This window comes from Trichosurus vulpecula, chromosome 8, assembly GCF_011100635.1.
Source record: "Trichosurus vulpecula isolate mTriVul1 chromosome 8, mTriVul1.pri, whole genome shotgun sequence".
In the NCBI taxonomy this organism is placed as follows: Eukaryota; Metazoa; Chordata; class Mammalia; order Diprotodontia; family Phalangeridae; genus Trichosurus; species Trichosurus vulpecula.
The window spans coordinates 97075235-97097979 of record NC_050580.1 but is presented as its reverse complement, the minus strand read 5'-3'; the positions used below and the strand labels follow the sequence as shown (position 1 = coordinate 97097979).

The following is a 22745-nucleotide window of genomic DNA, read 5'->3' as shown; positions in this document are numbered from 1 at the left end:
CTCATTGTCCTTGACTTTTCTGTATCTTTTGAAACTGTCACAACCAACCTTTCAATACTCTCTTTCCTCCCCCCCCAATAATTCTACTCTCTCCTAGGTTTCCTTAAACTTCACTTACCACTCTACTCTCCTTTGCAAGATAGATCATTGTCCATCTCTTGCACCTTTAGTGTTAGAATATTTAAAAGCTCTCTCTCTACTCTCTTAAACATTTCATCTGCTCTCATAGATTCAAGGATCATCTCTATGCAGATGACTCCCAAATCTATAAATCAACACCTTATTACCTTTTCCCGAAATCTACTCCCACATATCAACTATTTGCTAGACATTGCCTCCTAAATATCCCATAAGCACTCAAAGTCATTATTTACAAAATGGAACTCAGTAGCTTCCTCCTAAACTCATCCTTTACTGAGGAGAAAATATTGACTCCATAGTATTTTATCTGTGGGATTCAAAGCCCCCCACTATCTGCTTCCTACCTACCTCTCCAGCTTGATTTTGTATTGCTCCCCTCCGTGCACCCGATATTTGCTGAATTTGTTAAATGTTTGTTGAATCTGTACAATTATTAATCAGATTAGCAAAGACTATTTTATACCTACCCATGTTCTTTGCCTGCCTATAATTATAATGGAAAATTTACCCACTATTTTGTTTTATCTGTGATTAAAATTGGAAATAAACACTTGGCAGCTTCTCTCTTTTTTGGTGCTCTTTTCCCATGGCAAGGCTGGCAGAAGATAAGATCTTATTATAAAAGGACATTTACAGGCCATTTGGAGCAGTGCATGGGGCTTGCCTGAACTTCCAAGGTGAGTGAGGGAAATCTTTTCCAGAGCTGTTTTATTATGTACAGTATTCAAAACAAAATAAAACAGAACAATTGAAAAAAATCAAGTGGACATGAATCATTACTATCTTTGTTATGTTTCTCTAACAAGACTCAACTATATATTTAACTTTATTTAGATGCTGCTCATTTGGACACTCTCTCTGCTATTGGGCACAGTGGCAGGTAAGAAATCATATTTATGTCAGTGCTGAACATGTAAGTCCCTTGTGTGTCTCAGTCTGTGAAATGGTTCAGAATTATTTCCTATATAGAGACAGTCTGATGTAATAGAAAGCCAGCCTCTGCATCAGGAGAGTCTGAGTTCATGCCCCACCCTCTGGTATATACTGGCTGCATGGATCCTGGGCAAGTAACTTAACCCCTCTGTACTCTAGGTAGCTATCTGAGACTAAGCTGCAGAGCAGTGGTTGATCCACATTGTTAAGGGAATTCCTTACAATGATGTCTCCACACCCATGGAATCACAGGATGGCTAAAAAATAAACATCTCATGCTATCACGTTCTAACTTTAAATTCTGGTAACTTTACCAACACTGAATATATTTTCTTTGGAGGAGCTCACTGACATTGGGATGTTCAAGCCCAGAATTATGCTAACCTCAGAATTGCTTTTGCTCATGGGCTGAGCCTGCATCTCCTCCATCTTGAGTGCCTCTTGTGCCAAAGGTTTGGTTGGGCCAAAGGATGAAAGTGTTTTGGCTTTTGGATAAAATTTAAGCTCTTAAGTAAATGTTCAACACTGATTAGAGCTGGGAGCATCTCTGCCACTCACATAAGACTGGAATAACATACTGGTTCATACTTGTCTAGTGCTTTGCTATTTAGCACAATTCAACAGGAATATACTGAATACCAACTATGTACCAAGTATTGTATATACAGAGAGGAAAGAAAACATAGTTCATTTCCCTAAGGACTTAGAATGGAATAAGGAAGGTGAGACATGTACACCAATAGCTATAATGCAAGGTAAAATATGCTAAGGGGAAAGGAGAGATCCAAGCATAGTGATATGAGAAATTTGAGGATAGGGAAATCATTTCCAGCTGGCAGAATAAGAGACGACTTTTTTGGAAGTAGTACTGGAATTAGGCCTTGAAGAAAAGAAGAGGGGAGAAAGGGGAAGCATGAACAAAGGATGATCAGAACCAGAAATGGAAATGACTTCATAGGCCATCTAGTCCAATCCCCTCAATTTACAGTTTCCTAAATGAGGCTCAGGGAACTTAAATTACTTTGCAAAGTCACATAGTTCAGACTAAGGGTCTGAGTCTTTCTGACTCCAAGCCCAGTCTTGTACTCACTATACTCCTGACTGTACATGAAGCAGACAGGATGATACTGAGGGAAGAATAACAGTATAGTTTGACTAAGAGTATGAAGGCTATTGGTATTTATTATTAGAATTAGTAAGTCTATAAAGGAAGGATGTAATCATATTGTAAAGAGCTTTTAAAGCCAAGATAAGGACCTTACGCTCTATCCATTAGACAGTGGGGGGAGTCACTGATTGTGTGTGATAAGAGTCATATTTTAAAGGTTACATTATCAAGATAATAAGAGAGAGAATAGAGAGATTGGAGGCAGAAAGACCCATTAAAAGGTATTGCTATTGTCCAACTAAGAAGTGATGAAACATTTAAAAGCTGTAGTGGTAGCAGAAATGAAAGGCAGGATGTGAGAGATACTATAGACGTTAAATAAATAGGATTTGGCAACTGATTTGATGTAGAGGATGAAGGAGAGAGAAAAATCCAAAATGACTTTGGGTTTTCCAGCTTCAGAGACTGGGAAGGTGGTGCTGCCATTAACAGAAACCGACAAGTTAAAAGAGGGACAGGTTTTATGGGGGAAGCAGTTCAGTTGGAATCATGTTGAATTTAAGGGACTGATCTGACAGGTGCTGTAGGATGCTGGAAACATGTATTCTCTCACTGGATCCCTCAAACAACTCTATTAGGCATTGCTATCCTCCCTACTTTGCAATAAGAAAGCTGAGATTCAGAGTTGCTCTGACTTATCCAGAGTCAAACAGCTAGTAAAAAGTACAAATGACATTTATATGTTACTTTATGTTTTTAAAGCAAGTTGTCAGGATTGAAATTCAAGCCTACTTCTTTAAACTACAAGAACAAAGTTGATCCTATTACACCATTCTATCTTTAAGGTGTACTTTTTTGAGACTGGGTCTCCCTATGTCTCCCGGGTTGGAAGGACAGGGGCTACTCACTGGCCTTATCTAATCACCACTGGTCAACATGGAAACTTTGATCTATTCTGTTTCTGACTTGAGTCATTTCATTCCCTCCTCTGCTCTAAAGGACTCAATGCATCTAGGCTAGTCTGAGCCCATTGCAGCTCAGAACTTCCGAGCTCAAGAGATCCTTCAAGTTCAGCCTCCCTCATTGCAGGGTCTATGGTGTGGGCCACCACATCCAGCACTAAGGTGTCTAAGCAGTACTTAGTACAGTGCTTGGCACATAGAATATGCTTATCACATGCTTGTTGGTGGATTGGCTAAGGTGTGCCTTCCCCAGATTCTATTGCCTGTGGACCCAGCACAGAAATGGTGGGATCTAAAAAAACAGTTTGTTGGGGGGTTGAGGGGCTTACAAGGGTAATAAGAGGAATGAGGTACTTTAGTATTTTAAACACTGTACCTTTAGTACCTAGGAAAGAAGAGCATGGATGCCTCTTATAACCATTTAGGGATTTTGAGAAGAGGGAAGTGAAATCTAAAATATTATTTTAACAAGTCCTCCTTCATCAAAACTACTCTCTAGTTTAATTTATTACTGAGATGCTCCTTTTTGGGTGATCACAGGAGATGAAGTCTGCTATTCAAGAGTGGGATGCTTTACAGATGATACACCATGGGGCGGCATTATACAAAGACCCTTTAAAGTGCTCCCCTGGTCTCCAGAAGACATCAACACCCGTTTCCTTCTGTATACCAATGAAAACCCAAACAACTATCAAGTAAGTCCTGCTACTATTTTAAGATTTCTGACCTGTGCATATTATTTAGAGGGAATAATAGGCTGGCTAGACTTCCTAGTTCCTCACTGAACATACATCAGAGAAGGTAGTTGGAGTTTGGGGGGACTTTTCAAAAACAGTAAGAACTAGCTTTACTTTACCATGAATTTTCCGGGGAGTTACCGTTCATCTTATGTCAAGTCATATCAACAAGCATTTATTAGGCACCTACAATGTGCTAGGCTCTGTGCTAAGTGCCAAGGACACAGAGGAAAAAAAACCAGTCTGTGCCCTCAAAGTATTCAGTGTCTAATGGGGAAGACTACATGCAAACAAGTGTGCAAACAACTGAAGATCTGTATTTCATATTTATGCTATCAATAATTGCTTTAAATGTAAGAGATAACAATCGACTCCTCCTTCCAGGTCATATTTTTGCACATTCAAACTGCCCCCACTATCATTATTAGAGCTTATGTTTCACACTGTGTTTCCTAAGCGATGGCAGAGTCCTGTGGTATTCACCAATTAGGCTGTGATTTGCAGTAGTGTCAGTGTAGCTATGAAAAAGACCCCTTTCTCAGAAACTTTTCCCCTCATGTCAAAAGAATCATATTTCAGAAAATAGAGAGGTTGATATGGATTTTCTTCCTTCTTAACACAGCAAATTCTTCCAGACAATGTGGCAGCTGTCAAGGATTCTAATTTCAACACGAATAGAATAACTCGCTTTATTGTTCACGGCTTCCTAGACGAAGGGGAAGAAGACTGGCTGACAAACATGTGCTCGGTAGGATAACAACAATAGTACACTCCACCCTCTTATTCTCTTATCCTAATCTTATAGAGCCCTTCCTCACAAAAACACTATGAGGAAAATAGTACAAGTTTTATTATCTTCATTCTGTATATGTGCATACAGCCAAAAATTAGTGAAGTATAGTGGAAAAAGCAATGGATTCAGAATCAAAAGCACTGGGTTCAAATTCTGCCTCTGATGCTTCCTACTGGTGATCCTACGGTCAGTTTGTAAGGCAAGAAGCGAGCAAGATCTTTTGACTCCCTGACCAATGTTCTTTCTTCCTTACCATTTTGCCCCTGATTATACTCTTATGTTGCCACTGAAGATACTCTCTTAGTCTTTTGTCAGGACTTCCTCATGAGCCTTGGATTCCCAAATGAAACATTTAACTTGGCAAAGGAGAACAATATTCCATCAGCCTTGATTTCTGCTCACTGAGTTCTCACTGAAAGCTAAAGATGTGCACCTCCTCCATCCATTTGATCTTCACTTCTGATTTCTATGTTTGAAACCTAGAAATGATTGTTTCCTTCTGATCATAAAAGTTGTAAAAAGAGAGCTAAGAGATTTTGCCTTTTAACGAAATATAGTCAGTTTCCAGTAGCCCAAGGACCTAAAAATAGTATTATGGCCACACAGATTAGTTCACTTGCTCATTCAGAAAGTGTAAACTGATGGCCTAGTGTGTGCTGAGATCATTGACTTTTCCAAGACTTCCAAACCAAATCGGTTACAGTTTATGGCCATTTAAAGAGGTTTAACCTAATGACTAATCCCTTCATTTCATTCATTTCCGTGGATTATTGATTAGACATTTATTAATTACCCAATATGTGTAGGGACACCATGACGACTCCTGGTCATTTCCAGTAATTTAGTTCATTGAAGGGCAATCTACAATGATCATGGAGATGATGTCAATTGCCTTATTGCAATCTACCCATTTCACACTTATACATATGATGAACCACACTAGTTTTCTAGAGCAATTCAAAATTAGAGAGAGAAAAATCTAGACAACAATGAAGGAAAACCGTTGTAAAATTATTTTCCCTTCAAGTGAATGCAAGTTACAAAGGAACATTTATTGACACTCTCAGTTTGCTCTAATACAATAAACATAAAATTTCCTGTAATGCATAAGGAATTATATGTGGAAAAAGCACTGATTTGGGAGTCTAATCCTAGCTTCAGCATTTATTAGCTGTGTTCCCTTTTCCAAGTCATCTGCCAGTTCTAGGTCTCAGTTTCTTCACTGAAAAGAGAGGGACCAAGGAGAATAAGACCTGGATTTGTAGTCAGAGTTTTTGGGTTCAATAGCTTTGCTATTTACTAAGAGTGTGTTCTTGGGGCATTTTTTCTTCTCTGGACTTTGGTTTCCTCATCAATAAAATCAAGGGACTAGAGTAGATGGCTACAAATGCCCCTGATTTTATTCTATGTTGTTTGACTAGATGATCTAGGTTTGTGGGCCCTGGGTGGTGCAGTGGATAGTGCTTTGACTTGAGAGTCAGAATTATCCAAGTGCAAATTCTACCTTAGACAGACACTAGCTGAGTGACCCTAGACAAGTCACTTAATCTCTCTTAGCCTTAGTTTCTTCATCTATAAAATGGGGATTTGGTAAAAATAAAATAATATTGAGATATGTAAAGTGCATTGTGAACTTTAAAATGCTATATAAATGCTAGCTAATACTATTTTATGTTTCCATTCAGCCCTGATGTTTCTTGCACGGTACTCTAATGGCTATAGTTCTCACTTCCCTTTACATTTTGAAGGAGCAGTGGCTCTTTGGTTGAGGTAGCAGAGACAGATCTTAAGTTCCTGTATTCTGAACTTCTGCAGCCAGGCATAGGAGGATGAAAGCTGTTGAAGGAATGTCTAGTTTCCTCAAGGCTTCTTCTCCAGGTGTGCTCTGGTTTGTTGTTTGACAGAGCAGATCCTCAGGCCTCTGCTGGTGGGACATGGCTATCAGGAGCCAAGAGATCTCTCTTTTTCTCCTCCTCAATGCCTCCCTCTTCAAGCATTCAGCAAACTTCAATTCAATTCATCAACCATTTACATTAACTGCCTGGGTTCTCAGAAAACCTAAATTCTGTGAAGCAGTCAAGATGGGAGGATAGGAGTCTCCAGCAGAGCCATAACTAGACATGTGCTTCTGTGGCAAGTTCATTTGAGTGGGTGACAGCCATGATGTCACAGAAAAACCGTTACCCCTCATGGGGACAACCCCAAACAGTTCTAGCACTTCTACATGCTAACTTTGGGACTGGGGAGAGAGAGGAAGCTGGTCTCCAGGAAAGGCGAATAAAACTACAAGACTGTAGCCAGAAGTGATTGTACCACATATTACCCCTTCACCTGCTACCTGGGATATCAGCACCATGCTAGTTATGGCTCTATAGGAAGGTACACATGCCTAGAAGGGCCAAAGGTTTGACCTACATATCTACAGGATATTTTTTCATGTGAAATACATTTCCAATGAAGTATTTGTAAATAAGATTATATGTTTGTCCAAAAATCCCTTTAGTTTCGTGGAAAATAGGGTATTTAAAAAAAAACTTTTTCACTTACCAATTATACTCATCTCTAAAGGGCCTGCCAGGGGAACTCTCTGTACATGGACCTGTCCCTGTTATTGCTTAATAACAGCAACACATTGTATATTGTGCTTCCTCTAGTTTCCCATGACACATATTTCTCCACTTGCGGTGGAACCCCTCAGTAGAGTCCTTGGTGAACTTCAGATAGCATTTTTCAGCAAAGTCAAATTAATAATTGGGAATGTTAAATGTCAAAGAGCAGTAGTTCAATATCGTATCATCCTTAAAATGTTTTATTATTGTTAATGGATGTATTTCTTCATAACTTTTAAGATCTTGAAAAAACCAGAAATAGAAAATAGAGTTCATTATGCTTGTTAGTGATAAGAAAAAAAATCTTTTAAAAATGGGTGTTCTAACATTCCCTTGATGATTTACTATTTCTGTTGTATTTGTTCTAGACTTTGATTGAAGTGGAAGAGGTGAACTGCATCTGTGTGGACTGGAAACAGGGCTCACGGACCTTATATACCCAAGCCACACAAAATGTTCGAGTAGTAGGGGCTGAAATAGCTTATTTTGTGGATTATCTCAAGGTAAATAGATGTCTTCATGTTATCTCATACTCTCTAGCCATTGTCCTCTGGATGCCGTGCACATACTATTGCTGGAGGTCATCATCAACCTTTCATACAAAGGTTTTAGTTTGTTTTGGTTGACCAAAAGGGAACAGTAATGTGTCTGCATTTGGGTTTTTGCCTGCAAACAAAGGTGAAGGCAGCTCAGTGGATAAAGTGCTAGATCTTGAATTAGGAAGACCGAGTTCAAATCTGGGCTCAGACATTTACTGGCTGTGTCACCATGGGCACAGTCACTTAACTTCTCTCTGCCTCAGTTTCCCCATCTGCAAAGTGGGGGTAATAATAGCATCTACTTCCCTGGGTTGCTATGAGGATAAAATGAGACTATTTGTTAAGGGCTTTGCAAAATTTAAAGAACTATAGGAATGTTACTTATTATTATTATTATTATCATTATGAACACAGACCTATTTTTCCATTTTGATTAAATTGACTGCTCATCTGTTTTAAGAAAATGATCAAGCAACTAGTTTGATTTGACACACCCCTCACCCAACCTCCTACAAGTGATTTGTATAAATAGGTTGACTGAATTTTGCTAGTTTTTAAAACTATGGTGGCTAGATAGTTATCAAGGGGCAAATTATTTGTGCATGTGTCAATATCAGCTTTTAGGAAATGTTGGGAAGCTGTGGGGCACACCAGAAAGAATGCTTGATTTAGGGTCTGAGGAGCGTGGTTCAAATCCCAGCTCTACTACTTAACTTCCATATATAAGCTTGGTCTAGTCAAGTTCCTGGGTCTCCATTTCTTAGTATGGAATGGTTGGACTGCATGACTTCTGAGGGCCCTTTCATCACTAAATCTGTAATCTTATGATCTATACTCCTTATCACCAAAAGCCACAAGAAACATCTTAGACTCCAATTGTAGATGACTAGGTAATTTTTCATTATCACTTTCTATTCCAAATCTGTGCTTTGGGGAGCTTCTAACAATTCTACATGGTGGGTTTAGTGTCAAAACTTCGCCTTCTCAAAAACATGATAAAATCATCTTAAAGATATGTTGCTTAAGACAAGAACTAAGTACAGAATAAATTATGAATACTTAAATACAATATAATATTATATTATATAAATAATAATATAATAATAATACTTTAATATTCTCCCCTACTTGAAAAGTTAGAAATATGATCATTTCTCTGTTGAGAAGTGAAAAGCCACTCTCAATGAAGACTCCCAAGGAGTGTATCATGAAAATGTCACTGAGACCAACCTAGCCCTTTCTGAAGAGCTTTTCTCTCATCAGAACGAGTTGGAATACTCTCTTTCCAATGTCCATGTCATTGGCCACAGTCTGGGATCCCATATTGCTGGAGAGGCTGGGAAAAGATCAAATGGTCTTCTTGGACGAATCACAGGTAGGGTTAAAATGGTGAAAACTGCAATGTTGTGCTAATATTGCCATGATATAATTAAGATCTGAGGATGACCATTATGGGGACTTGGTTGTCTTTTAAGTGTTATGTAAAATATCAAAAGGCTTTTTCATTTTGCCTGTTATGAGCATCATATAGGTAACATGTATATAAAATTGTGTATATTGGAAGAGAACTTGGACCTGACTACATTTCCTGTCCTGGGATAATTAGATTATTTTACCTCACAAAGGTAATCTTATCCTTGATATGAGATGAAATTTTTAGGGAATACTTGAGTAAAAAGTTATTTTAGACTTTTATATCTTCCCTTCTTTTTTCTTTGACTTCATGGCTCTGTCAAACTAATCAGCAAAACTTGGGGATTCTCTGGGGATTCTGCATTTTGCATTTGCATTTTGACCACCTAGTAGGGGTATTTTAAAAAAATCTGGTATTTTCAGAGGGTTTAGGTAAAGGAGAGAAATTCTTGATAAAATTTGAATTTTTCTTGGTAGGCTAAAAGTATCCCATCCTTCTATTTCCCTCAAGCTTAATAGCACTGTGATGTGATTCAAGTGCTTGACAATTCTAAAACTGGTTATCCCTGCCTTCTATGAATTGAAACCTAGTGGTAGATTCTGTGATACTCAGGAAATTCCTTTTTATAACAGAGATGGCAACAAAAGAGTCAATGATATTCTAAAAATAATAAGAAATTCAAACTATCATTCCCCACAATTGTCCACATACATACACATGAAAGATCTTGGGCCAAGTCACTTAACCTTCATTGTCTCAGTTTCCTCATTTGCAGAAAAAGGATAATAATTACTCAAATTACATATCTTAAAGGAATCTTAAAAGAAATGTACTATATACCCTCATGCACTACCTAATTATGAACTATTATATTGTTATCCTCATTATCACACAAATCACCAAACGAAAGTGCATAAATATACAGATATTTTCCATAACAATTCTTAAGGGTAAGGCCTAGAACAGCGATTTCATTGTTAGAAAGAATTCTTGGATGTGGAAGTCCTTCTACCAATTCAGATCAGCCGCTTCTCTGCCATTTATAGTCTTAGAGAGTTGCTTAAAACATTGAGCGGTTAAGTTACTTGCCCAGGTTACACATCCAATGTGATAGATTTCACATCAAAGGGAGGAATAGAGTCCAGTTCTTCTTGCTTGACAGCTCTCTATACACCATGTCATAGCCAGCACTTGATAATGGCTTATGTTATATGAAAAAAAAGAATATAAACAAAATTTAACAATATTTCTCCCAGGGTTGGATCCTGCTGAGCCTTACTTTCAAGACACCCCAGAAGAAGTTCGATTGGATCCCAGTGATGCCTTGTTTGTTGATGTCATTCACACAGATGCTGCTCCTATGATCCCTAACATAGGTGAGCCCTTCCACTCATATCTTGCAACTCTGATGAACCATAATTAAGTTTTTGGCAATGCATTCAAACCCACTTAACACTTGTTTCAAATGTCTTAGGTTTTGGAATGAGTCAAATTGTGGGACACCTCGATTTCTTCCCAAATGGAGGAGAGGAAATGCCTGGATGTCAGAAGAATATCCTTTCTCAGATTGTAGACATAAACGGAATATGGGAAGGTAAATCCACTCAGCATGTAACAAAAGTTACCAGTAAAATATCTATTATTGTATTGCCAAACTTGCCAAGGTGTCTTGCCAACACCTTGCCTTAGTCTTCTGTAAAACTATGGATTTTAAAGTCTGTTCCGTAGTACTCTACTACTGTATGAGACTTCCCTCCTAGAGTGGGGGTATGTAGTTATGAAAGGAAATGGATTTGTGTAAGACTTCCATTGGGTCAGTCCACCTTGTCCTTTAATAAACTACAGACACCCAAATATGTCCATTATGCCTCAAAATATATTCCCCCCATTTATATTTGGCCTCTTTTTTGTAACCACTAACTCCTCAGGAGAACCAGAGTGGTCTAGTGGCTCAAGAGCAGATCTGAGAGTCAGGGAGGCTTTGGGTGAATTCTCCCTCTGACAAGTACTGGTTGTATGATGCTGGGCAAGTCACTAAACCTCTTGGTAGCCCAGTTTCTTGTTAAGTTGAAGCAAATGCACCAGTCTCCATTAGAGGAATTCTCTTTCCAGGAGCTCCCTATATTGATAAAATAAGAAGCCTGATCTGATAGTACTTAGTAATAGCTGAATATATCACAAAATAGAAATTATACATTTTTAAAAGTATGATATGTCCTTAAAGTTTGACCATAATCTCTGAAGTCTATGACTTATTTAAATATCATAAATTTCCAATAATACAGTGTACTTTCTGTGTGATCCTATCTAATTTCGCAGGAACTCGTGATTTTGCAGCATGTAATCACCTGCGAAGTTACAAGTATTATTCAGATAGCATCCTCAACCCAGATGGCTTTTCTGGATACTCCTGTGCTTCCTACAATGCTTTTGAGGCAGTAAGTTATTGCTTACCATCAGAATCAGCATAGCATACTGCATAGAGACCTTGGGTCTCAAGTTCATTAAAATTGGGTTCTCTTTCTACCTTTGGCACACATTAGATTGACCTTTGGCAGGTAGCTTAACTTCCCACTTCTCTGGAAAGGTTCTGCTCTGCTTTGACAGAGGGAGTTTCCTTACCAAGAGCTTCCTTATAAATGAAATCACATATCAAGAACCAGAAGAAAGGTATTTCTCTACATAGAATAACAGACCTAGAAGGATAAAGGACCATTAGAGGCCATTGAATGCAAACTATACTTGAAAGCAATCCTTAATCCAACATGCCTGATAAGTAACCATCCACGGGCTATTAAAGTCCTCTATCAAGAGAGACTCATTACCAGCCCATTGCACTATTGGAAGCTCTAATTGTTAGTATTTTTTTTTACTGACATGAAGTCTCTTTCCTCTTCTGCCCATAATTCCTGGTTCTGTCCACTGGGGCTCAATAGAACATTTCAGATCAATTTCTCCTAACAGTTTTCAAGGTAGCTATCAAGCGGCTCCTGTATCTCTTCTTCTTCAGAATAAATACCCTCAGTTCCTTCAGTCCTTGAGAACAAGTAGATGGAGTATACTCAAGTCTCCTATCCCCCCAGATCTCTGTAGAATAGCTCAGAACATGGTAATGTAGAGGAAAGAGCATAGAACTAGAAATTAGATGACCTGGGTTCCAGTCCTATTCTGACACTATGTGAATAAAAGAATTGCTCTAGGGTTCTAATTTCTTTACCTGGAAAATGAGCAAAGTGGGCCAGATTTCTCTAAGACCCTTCCAGCTCTAGTACTTGTTGATTTTTGTATCATTTTCCACACACACTATATGTTGAATCAGTGTTGCTATGTGATGATTGTACCTTAAGTCACATAAACCCAATTTTAATCACATGATCATTAGCAATTTTCAGGGTAAATATGAAATTTTCATTTTGATTTAAATTGCCCTAATGATTGCCTCATCCTTCCCTTCCCTTATAGGCACTGGTGAAGTATTTGTGTCATTTAGGGCCATTTTAGACACTTTCTTTGGGAGTCATTTTAGAAAAGAAGACAGCATACAGAAATCTGATCTAATGTCTTATTTGCTGCTAAGTTGAAAAATGTAATTAAAATCAGAAAATTTTCCAAAATGTGAATCATCTAAACATCTCGATAACAGATTGGATTTTTCATTTATGTCTAGTGTTGTGGCATAATATAAACAGAACTTTAGATTCCTTATAAAGGAAGAAAAAGGTTTGCTCAGGTATCTAGTGCAGCATTATTGTGTTGTGATCTTGGATCCCAAATGTTGATAAGATTCACCCAATTACTTTTAAAAACTCGCCTTCCTTTAGTTCATACAATTTTCGTTCTAAAAATGATCAATGATGAATGTCATTTGACAAGTAAAAACATCTCAAGTTCTAGTTGGGAGTTAGGTCACAACAGACACTGCCCTGGAATTGGTGTTAGAAATATCTGAATTCCAATTCCTCCTCAGAAATCTACTAGTGATGGGACCCTGGACAACTAATTAAATCTCTCTCAGCCTCAGTTTCCTTATCTATAAAATGGCAACAATAATAGCGCCCACCTTACAGGTTACATTGTAAGGACCAAAGGAAATAACATGTGTGAAGCACATGGCAAACTTTATGTGTTATATAATGGAAGGGAAGGTCATAATTCCATATTCCATTGTCAGGTTATGCTAACACTCACTACAAGTTTGTTGAAAACTGCCTTCATCATTCAATTTAAGCTACTGTTTCAACAAACATTTAATATATTGTGCAGACTTAGTCTGGAGAATAGGATAAGGCTTCCATGTATTTTTAGATATAAGATTTCTTTTTCTCAACTGTTATGATGGTGCCAGAATTGTATTTACTTTTTAGATAATAAAATGTATGGGGTGAGTGTAGGGAGGTAAAACCTGGAAAGATAACATGTTCTCATTAACCATTTATATATTTTCATCAGAACAAGTGCTTCCCTTGTCCATCTGGAGGGTGTCCACAGATGGGCCACTATGCTGACAGATATGCTGGTAAAACGGCAGCAGAGGGACAGGTCTTTTATCTCAACACTGGAGAAGCCAGTAATTTTGCTCGTAAGTTTCCATTTGATTTCCCTCATTTTCTTTTTTTTCTTTTTTTATTTAATATATTTAGTTTTCAGCATTGATTTTCACAAGAGTTTGAATTACAAATTTTCTCCCCATTTCTACCCTCCCCCCACTCCAAGATGACGTATATTCTGGTTGCCCTGTTCCCCAGTCAGCCCTCCCTTCTGTCACCCCACTCCCCTCCCATCCCCTTTTCCCTTCCTTTCTTGTAGGGCAAGATAAATTTCTACGCCCCATTGCTGTGTATCTTATTTTCTAGTTGCACGCAAAAACTTTTTTTTGTTTTTGTTTTTGAACATCTGTTTTTAAAACTTTGAGTTCCAAATTCTCTCCCCTCTTCCCTTCCCACCCACCCTCCCTAAGAAGTCAAGTAATTCAACATAGGCTGCATATGTATCATTATGTATAACCCTCCCACAATACTCATGTTGTGAAAGATTAACTATAATTTGCTCCTTCCTAACCTATCCCCCTTTATTGAATTTTCTCCCTTCTCCCTGTCCCCTTTCGAAAGTGTTTGTTTTTGATTACATCCACCCCCATCTGCCCTCTCTTCTATCAGTCTCCCTTTTTTAAATCTTCTTCCTTCTTCTTTCCTGTGGAGTGAGATACCCAATTGAGTATGTATGGTGTTCCCTCCTCAGGTCAAATCTGATGAGAGCAAGATTCACTCATTCTCCCTCACCTGCCTTCTCTTCTCTTCCTACAGAACGGCTTTTTCTTGCCACTTTTATGCAAGATAATTTACCCCATTCTATCTCTCCCTATCTCCCTCTCTCAATATATTCCTCTCTCATCCCTTAATTTGATTTTATTATTTTATTTCTTTTACACATCTTCCCTTCATCTTCAACTCACCCTGTGCCTGCTCTCACTCTCTCTCTTTCCTCCCCCCCCCTCTATATATATACATATATACATACATACACATTCACTTATACATATATATAAACATATATATGCATATTCCCTTCAGCTACCCTAATACTGAGGTCTAATGAATCATACACATCATCTTTCCATGTAGGAATATAAACAAAGCAGTTCAACTTTAGTAAGTCACTTGCAATTTCTTTTTTCTTCTTCTTTTTCTTGATTACCTTTTTATGTTTCTTTTGATTCTTGTGTTTGAAAGTCAAATTTTCTATTCAGCTCTGGTCTTTTCACTGAGAAAGCTTGAAAGTCCTCTATTTTATTGAAAGTCTATATTTTGCCTTGGAGTATGATACTCAGTTTTGCTGGGTAGGTGATTCTTGGTTTTAATCCTAGCTCCATTGACCTCCAGAATATTGTATTCCAAGTCCTTTGATCTCTTAATGTAGAAGCTGCCAGATCTTGGGTTATTCTGATTGTGTTTCCACAATACACAATATTGTTTCTTTCTGGCTGATTGCAGTATGTTCTCCTTGATCTGGGAGCTCTGGAATTTGGCGACAATATTCCTAGGAGATTTCTTTTTGGGATCTATTTGAGGAGGCGATCGATGGATTCTTTCAATTTCTATTTTGCCCTGTGGCTCTAGAGTATCAGGGCAATTCTCCTTGATAATTTCTTGAAAGATGATATCTAGGCTCTTTTTTGATCATGTCTTTCAGGTAGTGCAATAATTTTTAAATTACCTCTCCTGGATCTATTTTCCAGGTCAGTGGTTTTTCCAATGAGATATTTCACATTGTCTTCCATTTTTTCATTCCTTTGGTTCTGTTTTATAATTTCTTGATTTCTCATCAAGTCACTAGCTTCCACTTGCTCCAATCTAATTTTTAAGGTAGTATTTTCTTCCGTGGTCTTTTGGACCTCCTTTTCCATTTGGCTAATTCTGCCTTTCAAGGCATTCTTCTCCTCATTGGCTTTTTGGAGCTCTTTTGCCATTTGAGTTAGTCTATTTTTTAAGGTGTTGTTTTCTCCAGTATATTTTTCAGTATTTTTTTGGGTCTCCTTTAGCAAGTCGTTGACTTGTTTCTCATGGTTTTCTTGCATGCTTCTCATTTCTCTTTCCAATTTTTCCTCTACTTCTCTAACTTGCTTTTCCAAATCCTTTTTGAGCTCTTCCATGGCCTGAGACCAGTTCATGTTTTTCTTGGAGGCTTTTGTTGTATGCTCTTTGACTTTGTTAACTTCTTCTGTCTGTATGTTTTGGTCTTCTTTGTCACCAAAGAAAGATTCCAAAGTCTGAGACTGAATCTGAGTGCGTTTTTGCTGCCTGGCCATATTCCCAACCAATTAACTTGACCCTTGAGTTTTTCAGCGAGGTATGACTCCTTGTAGACTAAAGAGTTCTATGTTCCATGCTTGGGGGGGGGGATGTGCCAGCTCTGGCACACCAGCACTCCTCCTTCCCCAAGAACCCCCAACCCGGATTGGACTTAGATCTTCAGCAGGCTTTTCACTCCTGCTCTGATCCGCCACTTAATTCCTCCCACCAGATGGGCCTGGGGCTGGAAGCAACTACAGCTGTACTGCTGTAGCTGGCCCACCTCTGCTGCCCCTGGGGCGGTAGCCGCAAACTCTTTCCACTCCCGCAGCTTTTCCCACTAACCTTCTCTGCTGTCTTTGGTGTTTGTGGGTTGAGAAGTCTGGTAACTGCTGCAGCTCACTGATTCAGGGTGCTAGGGTACTGCTCTGCCTAGCTCCTGGTCTGGTTGGTCTGCGCCGCTCATGCTGGGCTCTGCTCCACTCCTCTCTGCTCCCAGCTCCGTGCAGGATAGACCTCACCCAGAGACCATCCAGGCTCTCCTGGGCAGGAGCCCTGCTTCCCTCTGCTGTTTTGTGGGTTTTGTAGTTCTAGAATTGGTTCAGAGCCATTTTTATAGGTTTTTGAAGGGACTCGGCGGGGAGCTCACGCTAGTCCCTGCTTTCCAGCCACTATCTTGGCTCTGTCCCGATTTCCCTCATTTTCAAATCTCTGTGAAATTGTTATTTGACTGTTGGAAAGACTTCCTCCAGCACCTACAGGAAAAGGAAGGGAATGACCATATTTAGGAGATGACTACTGGGTGCTGATGGCCAATTTAGAGGAGGTAGTAGATTTTCCCTGGCCTGAGAAATCTGGATGACACCATAGCATGGGTCCAGTATTTAATGTGTTGGGATGTAGAAATGGATCTCTGTTTTGAGATGCTTCTTGAAACAGATTCCCAAATATACAGGGGTTTCACAAAATAAATTTCCTAGTTTCTGTATTTGAGATATTGGCACATGCCCTCAGGGTCCTTAAACATACACCCATGTTTTCTTTTGTGACTATTAAGAAACAACATTTTGTAGGCAGGGATTTGGAACATGTGGCCCTCTAGGTCCTCAAGTAAGGCCCTTTGACTGAATCTAAACTTCACAGATTTCTGTGAAGTTTAGATTCAGTCAAAGGTCTACACTTGAGTACTTAGGGGGCCACATGCATCCTCGAGGTCACAGGTTCCCTACCCCTTTGGTCAGTCAGTTTTTTAAATGATGCTTGCCCAATAACTGCTGAAAATTGAACTCTACGAGGTATAATAACATCTTATTCATACCTGAGATTAAGTAAAGGATCTGAGAATAGCTACAGAGAGTGGAATGGGACATCATTTCCATGTTCTCTGGCCAAGAAAACAAAGAAAGGAGGAGAGGATATAGAACCAAGAAGCTAACAATGTAGAAGACACATTTACTTCACAATTTCACCCCCGCACTGACCTAGCGGTATTGTAGTGTTGTGTAGATGAACATGTTGAGATAGTGTGGCAGAATACATAGAGTGAGGAAGTTGGAGTCAGGAAAATCTAGGTTCAAATCCCACTTCTGATGCTTCCCAGGTGTGTGACTCCACAAACCTTGTAGTCCCTCTGACTCTCAGTTTCCTCATCTGGAAAATGAGAGTGTTAGACTAGATGGCCTCTAAAGTCCCTTCCTGCTCTGAATTTATGATATTAAAATAATATCATACAGTTGAAAGAGTATTGGGATTAGAGTCACAATATGAAGAAAGGTTCCATTCCAGGCTCTGCTTATATTAACATGTGACCCATGTCAAATATCTCATACTTTCAAAGCCTTGGCTTTTTCATCAAATATGGGAATCATTATACTCTTCATAAAGTTTTTTATGGGAAAAACATTTCATAAACTGTCAAACATCATGATAGTGAGGTGTAAGTTGGTGGAGTAACCATAAACAATAAAACTTTTTTGATACAAAATTTACAAATTTGGAAAAATTGCAGGTTGAGTCAGAGGACAGATTAATTTAATGAAAAATATTAATTACAGGCTATTTAAAAAGAAATACTATTTTAAGAAAGCAGAAACTCCAAGTGAAGTCCTAAATATGTAGCAATAAAATGTAAGGAACAGGATAATGAAAAAAAATGTTGGATGAAGAGACAACAAAATTGTAGTCTTGGGCTTGTTTTGTCCCTAATTAACTGTGTGAGTTTGGGCAAGACCACAGTAGATTGAGCACTGAAGTTGGAATCAGAAGACCTGAGTTCAACCCTGGACAAGGCACACAAAACCTAAGTCTCAGTTTCTTCTTCTATCAAATGGGGATAAGAATAGCACTTCCCTCACAAGGTTATTTTGAGTATCAGATGAGATAATCTATGTAAAGCACTTCGCAAACTTTAAAGGGCTATACAAATATTAGCTATCATCATTATTCTCTAATGATAATAGCTGGTTTTCTTATAATAGCTCTCATTTGCATCTGAAGTGCTCATCTACAAACATGTGGGGGTTACACTAGATGTTCACTTAGGTTTCTTTTACCTTTAATATTGTACAGTTGCATAAAAACTGGGCAAGTTAATATTAAAAAAAATGTGCTAGGCGCAAATCTTATCCTAGACACAAAAATTCTTTAACAGAAAAGGATTGCCAAATAGAAGTTGCAAATATTATGAAGAAATACTCAGTGTCTAAATCACTTAGTTAGAAAAGTAACTTGACTTCAGTTTGAATTCATTTTATTAGTAAGAAGTGAACATTCGCAAATAAAGGAATTACTTAAAACTTTGTATCCAATAAGAATCATGCATTCTACAATTAAATTATCATATATTATACATTACTGCTGTCTAAATTGTGTTTTACTGAAATCTCTATATTTCTACTTATATATTTATATTTATCCATTTAATGTATTTATTTTTTCATATTTCTGTTTCTACCTTCCTCTATAGGTTGGAGGTATAAGGCAGCTGTCACATTGTCAGGGGCTTCTACTACTGGAACAGTAGTAGTTTCTTTGTTTGGAAGTAATGGAAACAGCAGGCAATATCAGATTTACAAGTGAGTTCAATATTATCAAATATCTTACATGCTGGAATTATTACTGTATAGAAATTGTTTTACCCAAATTATTGTTTATATTTAAATTACTGTGAAAGTTGACTTAGTACTAGAATATGTATTTTATGAAGCTAATGGCTGGACTTCCTTTTGAATTTTTCACACTGAAATTGACTTCAGAGTTTGGTTTCTGACTCTGATGCATTGCTACTGACTGTGCAAATCATTTATTTTTATCTTGTAAAATGATTTTTTCTTGTTCTTCTCACCAGGTGTGTATAGACAGTAAAAAATTATTCTGCTAACACAACAAATGGAGGAAAGAGATTCAATGAGGTCAATACTTATTAAATTGTAGGGGAAAGTTGTGACTAAAACATGTTACAATGCTATGAGGCATAAATCACAACTATGTTGTGTCTCTTTTTGCCTTTGTTTAATGCATTGGAAACACAATTTAATTAGAAAAATATGTATCAGGTATAGATTTTATAAGCAAAGATAGATGTAGAGATTCCTACTTGAATTTGTTATTTACTTCTGTTCAAAGGGGGAGCCTAAAATCAGGTTATACACATTCTAATGAGTTTGATTCAGATTTCAATGTTGGAACCCTTCAAAGGGTTAAATTTCTTTGGAACAACAACATCATTAATCTAACCCGGCCCACAGTAGGAGCATCAATGATCACTGTGGAAACTTCAGATGGAGAAAAGTAAGTATTTTTTATTGTGAACCAAGAGAGATAAGAAATATTAAAGAGACATATTTGTAGTATGCTCACCCAGAAAACCTACCTTGAGATAGACTTGTCCCAGTAGCCTTCTCCTATTTTCTATAGGTTATATGTAAAATATTTCATGGGACAATAGTTTACCTTAGAAAAATTGAACTTTCAAAGATGTGTTGGTTGGTGTTGGGTCATCCGATAAAAGTCCATGGAATAGTCAGAGTTTGACTCTTGAGATTCTACCATTGTGAAATTCCAATTATTTACATATGTCTCTACCTAATATACTTCAAAGGAGTATAGAATCACAGAATTTAGAGAGAGGAAGAACCTTAGAAATCACCTAATCCAAGTCTCTCATTGTACAGATGAGAAAACTGAGGTTCAGAGAGATGAATGAACTTACAATGTCATACAAGTAATAAACATTTAATTGGTTCTAGAAAAACACAAAGTTAAGAGAAATGGCATCATAGATGACAGTTAGTTCTGCAGAGCAATGTAGTAAATACAATTAAGGACCCTTTTGACTGAATAATATTATAGCACAGTTGTGCCATGTTATCTTAGAATTTGATTGTAATTCATTAATGTTAACTACATAATGACCATGACTGAAATAATGTTGTGGGGTAAATGCCTGATTACTAATTTGGAAAATCATTTAATGGTCCCACACCAGTTTCTTCCTGCATCCTGTCTGGGCCAAGATAACAGTAATGCATACATTTTTGGAAATATCTAGTATAGTTCAAGTACTGCTAGTGAGCTAAAATATAAGAAATCTAAACTAAAAAAAAACACAACAGAAGGAGGAAAGGAATATTTTACTCTGGGCTGGTTTCTTGTGATGCTTCATATATTAACTTAACATTTAGCAAATATTTACTGAGTGCCCATTAAATGCTGGATAAATCACTAGAAAAGAATACAAGGATGAATGAAAGTTTCTTGAAATTTTTTCTTATCTTTTTATCCCTAGTATTTAGTAAAGGCCTTGCATATAATACATAGTAGGTGTTTAACAAACGCTGATTTAATTGTTAAATTGAATTGAGCATGCTAACTGTTCTCACAGAGCAGGAGCTTCAAGGAATATGCAGTATTTTGCTCAAATTCAGTTTCCCAAATGATGTTCCATGGAATCCTGGTGTTCAGCACCCAAGGTGCATAAGGGTTCTATGAAAGTATTTTGAGGCTAGCAATATTTTCCTCTCTAGAATATTAAGTAAAAATTATGTATCAAAACCACTTATTACCTGAGGCATTTTTTCCATGCAAAACTAGACTTATTTTCACCTTTTCTTTAAAATTTCCTTGGCATTCCTTTATTCTGGAGGTATTGTGTACCCTTAGATTTCCTTGATCAGCACCCAGCATAGTGCCTGGCCTATAATAGCTGCTAAATACATTTTTGATTGTTTGAGTATGGGTCCTGTCAGTATCTTTAAAGCCTATAAGTTTTGTGGCCCAAATTCGTTTTGCGAATAGTTGTCAATATTTTAAAATACATAGACAAAGTCCATTCCCAGTCCTTTGGGTCTTGTACTTCTTGAAGTTACTTGGAAGGTCCTTAGCTGGACACACTGGAGGCAAAACTTAAAAATCAGCTCTTGTGAAACATCCAATACCTTCTCCCCTTCTCACAACAGTGTTTGATTCCAGAGCTGTTCTCTGTACATTTTACTTTCCTCCCAGATAGAGTACAAGGGAAGTTTACAACCTTAGCCAACCCAATCATCTATATGTATACTTTAAGATGCTGTAAAAAAAAAGGCATTTCTTGAGTACCTACTACAATCAAGTCTCTAAATTAAATGCTTTGAAGGATGTAAAATCTTTGTTACATGTGTGACATTAAAGGAGCTTCTGAATCTCAGGGCCTTACTGCTCGTAGCAGGCAGCTAGGTGACACAGTAGACCTATAGTCAGGAAGACATGAGGTCAAATATGGCTTTATTTTACTAGCTATGTGACCCTAGGCAAGTCTCTCAACCTCTGTTTAAGATTCCTCTTCTGTACAATAAAGATAATAACAGTCACTTACCTCCCAAGTTTGTTGTGAGGGTCAAATGAGGTTGTTGTTAAATGCTTAGCACAATGCCTGGAACATAGTAAGTGCTATATAAATGTTAGGTAGTTTTAATAGAAGTAGTAGTAGTAGCAGTAACATGAGAGGTTTAGAATAGATTCAAACCAATCAAGCAAGCATTTATTAAATATGTTTGATGTATAAAGGCATAGTCCCTGACCTCAGCATAGCTTATATCCTACTGTCCCTCCCAGCTTTAATTCCTATGATAACAAGGTCTAATAGTCCAATAAAGGAGATATAACTTACTCACATTACTTGAGTAAAAATATAAATGCTTAAGAGACATATAAAATGCTGGAGATAGCTCTAAATATGTGAATATGTATGAAGGTAATAAGATAATTATAGTTAGTATTCCATTGTTTTCTGCAGGTACGATTTCTGTAGCAAAGAAACTGTACGAGAAGATGTTCTGCTAACTCTCGATCCTTGCTAAAAGCATGTTAAAGTGAAATAATTACTTCCTGTAGTAATAAAAGGCAAATGTAAAACTGTTCATTGTATTCATTCATCGCTAACATCTATTATTTTCATCTACATTATTTTCATTGCGATTTTTAGTGGGGAAACTTTTTTAAATTAGGGGTTTGTTCTAGAACTGTACCTGAACTTCTATTGAATTTCCCAAATTATCTCCTGGCATTTCACTAAGATGATGATTGGGTAAATCACCATTCATCATCATGGATTGGTGATTATTAATCTTATAAGTAATGCTCCTATCTTTATTTTTTATTGTCTTGTCCAGATTTAATGCAAAACATAAGTAATTTTTATACTTTCTAGGTTTACGTTGTTAGCAGGCAAGGAAGATGAGCAATT

The 22745-nt window shown here is 37.6% G+C and overlaps 1 protein-coding gene across 1 annotated transcript; it reads left to right on the top strand.

The window, feature by feature from the left end:
• Positions 1-975: 975 nt before the first annotated feature.
• On the top strand, positions 976-22359 carry LOC118828916 (pancreatic triacylglycerol lipase-like). Its single transcript, XM_036735807.1, has 12 exons — positions 976-1021; positions 3685-3839; positions 4504-4629; positions 7652-7786; positions 9086-9197; positions 10493-10612; positions 10711-10830; positions 11556-11674; positions 13686-13815; positions 18990-19098; positions 19649-19813; positions 22296-22359. The coding sequence occupies exons 1-12, from the start codon at positions 976-978 to the stop codon at positions 22357-22359; spliced, it is 1401 nt and encodes a 466-aa protein (XP_036591702.1).
• The last annotated feature ends 386 nt before the right edge of the window (positions 22360-22745 follow it).

Excerpts from the sequence above, each read along its gene's own strand:
- LOC118828916 (XM_036735807.1), top strand. The coding sequence starts at position 976 with ATGCTGCTCATTTGGACACTCTCTCTGCTATTGGGCACAGTGGCAG. Across the intron at positions 1,022-3,684 it reads GCTATTGGGCACAGTGGCAG|GAGATGAAGTCTGCTATTCA; the intron begins GTAAGAAATCAT and ends GGGTGATCACAG. Across the intron at positions 4,630-7,651 it reads GGCTGACAAACATGTGCTCG|ACTTTGATTGAAGTGGAAGA; the intron begins GTAGGATAACAA and ends TATTTGTTCTAG.